Raw genomic sequence first — 3309 nt, 5'->3', positions numbered from 1 at the left:
CGACTCTTTCCCATCTTCTCGCGGGATTTTGCCGCCGTCACCGACGCAGACACGCGGGTCGAGTGGAGTCGTTGACAGCGTGAAGGCCTCCGGTTTACGCACACAGGCGCACCACGGCAGATCGCGTGACTCTCGTGGGTTTTCTTAACTCCACTTTGGGAGTTTCTGCTATTCATTATTCTTGCTCAACTATTTTACAGAAATATTTTAATTTTATTGCGGAGATTTTTTATTTTATTTTTTTAACCCCATCCTGCTGACTTCATTCAAGCCCATTCTGCTAACTGCCCTGTCTGCATGGACAACATGAACTCCTTTGTGGAATACTCCATTTGTAACAGACCGGGGACCGGCGCGTACGCGGCGCCTAAACCCGGTTACAACCCTTATCATCACCATCTGCATCACCATCCTCTGGAGCAGCATCAGGGCTTCCCGGTGACCTCCGGCCCTTTCCACGCGGGGCCCTCCGGCTCTCCGGGTTCCGTTAAAGGTACGAGAGGTGACAGCGGCGTCGTAGGAGCGACGTACACCGGGGATGCGCGACTGTACGGGGGCTCTGGATCGCACGGGACCGCGGCGGCGACTCAGCAGCAGCAGCAGCAGCAGCATCAGCAGCAGCAACATCATCATCATGAACAGCAACAGCAACAGCATCAGCATACGCACAACGGCTACCATCCCCAACTACACCCGACCCAGAGCTTACAAAGCGGAACACTGTCTGCCTATAATACCGGGAGTAGCGGCAGCACCGGGGCCTATGTGGGTCAGGCGTGCTCCACAAGCCCGGAGTATTCGAACGCGGCAGGCCCTCCCAACACCGTTCACTCCCAGTATTTCATGGAGGAGCCCGTGGCCTCCTCCTACTATCATCAATCAACCTTCCCCAGCTCGGCCCCCACCGTCGGCCCCAGCTACGGGGCCCTGGCCGGGGCCTACTGCGGGCCTCAGGGCGCTCTGGCCGGGCCACAGTACCCGCAGCAGCTCGGCGGGGGTCTGGACGCAGCGGGCTACCTGGGGCTTCAACACGGGGGAGGTTACGGGGAGCTGCCGGTCTCCCAGGACCGAGAGAGGGGAGACGAGGAGGGCCAGCAGGCCGGGCAAGGACAGACCTTCGACTGGATGAAGGTGAAGAGGAACCCGCCTAAAACAGGTATGGATGAGTGGGTGAGACAACCGGCCCGTTACGGTTCCATAGAGGGTCTGGGCCTGCAGTTAGTCCACTATTGAGATTACATATTTATTATCAAAGACGCGGGGCAGTGGCCTCGTTTGCATGTATCAGCTGTCACGTCTTATGAAATGTGGCAGCCAGAAAGCTTTTTTTAAAAGAATGTTTCATGAATAGCTGAGACGAGGACAAATGTGGCCTTTAGTAGGCAATATGAAAAGAACATTTCATATTTCATTTCGGAGTAATTAAACTGATTGCATTTCTTTGAAACAGCACGAGCGTTTCGCCACTTCTGAAGAAGAACGACATTAATGTTAGCCTGATGTACTATAATTTATTTCCTGCCGGCCTCACTTTGTAATGTTTCTGTACACACACACACACAGATGTCGGGCTTTTCTAATGTAAATACTTCCAGTCTGTTCTTCCCTTTTCTTTCCGCTCAAGTCTCATTTCTTTTCACTGTAAACTAGGAACAAAAAGAACAAAATATCGATTTTTTTTGTGGTTGTCCAACATCTAGATAGGTCACATACACTGTATACAATAAATAAATAGGATTAATCATAACAAGGAGTATAGTGATTTAATTTCAACCACAATAACACATTTTGGCATGGCCCGAAACCTTTTACTAATAACGACCGCGATGGCTTCTTTTTCATTATGAACAAACATTTGCATGCAAAAGAAATTAATCCAAATTAATTCTTATTTAAAAATGAACAATTCTTTGCTGAATATATTTTCAAGTGGAAAACAAAAAGAATTGTTTAGCTTTAATAACACGTAACACGGCCTATGGGGTTGTTCTTATAATGCCGTGATATTCCAGATGCAACGTCTTATATTAATTTATTCTCTGTGTGACGACCCGCGTTTTGTTTGTGTGTTTTTAGAACTTATTCAGTCTCAGGCCAGATAGCAGGTCTGCATGGTCCGGGTCCACGAAGGCCCCCCGAGGTCTGATAGGGCTCTCTCTCTCTCTCTCTCTTTCCCTCTCTCTCTCTTAATGGACATAACAGACGGTTACTTCACCCTAGGAAGTCTGTCCTGCTCTGTTATCCCCCCCCCCCCCCCTCCACCCTCCTTCATTACACCCCACCTCTCCATCCCTCCACCCCTCTTCCCCTCCTTTGTATTCCCTCTTGATTTTAAACTTATTTTGCTGTAAAAATAAATATATAAAAAAAGGATTCGCAGATAATGAGACAAACTGATCAACACGCTTCATATACAACCTACAGACTGATTGGTAAACATTATAATGAATGCAAACACAAACACACATCATACGACACAAACAAAAGAAAAGGGGGCTATAGGCAAGAGGAGCAGTTTACTTCCTGATTAACATTAAACTTGAAAGGCATGCTGGGTAAAATACAACAGCAGCTTCCAAACAAGGACACATGTACTTCATTCGGGCCAAACTCGGTGTTGTCTGTATTGTTTGCATCTAAGAACATCTAACATTTATGAATTATACAGACACAATAAGTTCCTTAATAATAATAACATTAATAACAGCCGTTGTCCCTATCCCTCCTCCTCCCAGCCAAAGTGTCGGACTTCGGCCTCGCGGGCGCGCACAACAACGCGATGCGCACCAACTTCAGCACGCGGCAGCTCACGGAGCTGGAGAAGGAGTTCCACTTCAGCAAGTACCTGACGCGAGCGCGGCGCGTGGAGATCGCCGCCACGCTCGAGCTCAACGAGACGCAGGTGAAGATCTGGTTCCAGAACCGGCGCATGAAGCAGAAGAAGCGCGAGCGGGAGGGCGCCAGCGCCACGGCGCGCTCCTCCTCCTCCTCCTCTTCCTCCTCTTCCTCCGGGGCCGACGGAGGCTTCAACAAGGACCCGGATGACACCGACCACTCCTCCGCGCCCACGTCTCCGGGCGCGTCCCCGAGCTCGGAGACGTAGTCCACGCGAGCCATGTGACTGGTTCCGCTGAATCTCTGGTGTGGCACTATGGGATGCTATCTGTGTTTAAGTCGTCATGGCTACTGCCTACATGTCCCAGAATTCCATTTTTAAATGCCATCCAGCACCTGGAGGAGATCCAGAGAAACTCGATCAATCTTTCTGGTATATTTGGTGCTCGACCAGTAGTTTTTATACAGAGAATA

At 49.7% G+C, this 3309-nt stretch overlaps 1 protein-coding gene across 1 annotated transcript; it reads left to right on the top strand.

Moving 5' to 3' along the window:
* The first annotated feature begins 297 nt into the window (after nucleotides 1-297).
* Nucleotides 298-3103, top strand: hoxb1a (homeobox B1a). The gene is made up of 2 exons (XM_034539535.1): nucleotides 298-1156; nucleotides 2736-3103. Exons 1-2 carry the CDS (start codon nucleotides 298-300, stop codon nucleotides 3101-3103), a joined length of 1227 nt encoding a protein of 408 aa, XP_034395426.1.
* The last annotated feature ends 206 nt before the right edge of the window (nucleotides 3104-3309 follow it).

The sequence above is a fragment of the Cyclopterus lumpus genome, chromosome 8 (genome assembly GCF_009769545.1).
Source record: "Cyclopterus lumpus isolate fCycLum1 chromosome 8, fCycLum1.pri, whole genome shotgun sequence".
Lineage (NCBI taxonomy): Eukaryota > Metazoa > Chordata > Actinopteri > Perciformes > Cyclopteridae > Cyclopterus > Cyclopterus lumpus.
Note: the sequence above shows the minus strand (reverse complement) of the source record. Positions and strands in the feature narration are given on the sequence as shown.

Bases quoted from the DNA above. Each gene is read 5' to 3' on its own strand.
- hoxb1a (XM_034539535.1), top strand. From the start codon at position 298: ATGGACAACATGAACTCCTTTGTGGAATACTCCATTTGTAACAGACCG. The intron at 1,157-2,735 runs GTATGGATGAGT...TCCTCCTCCCAG, and splicing joins GAGGAACCCGCCTAAAACAG to CCAAAGTGTCGGACTTCGGC.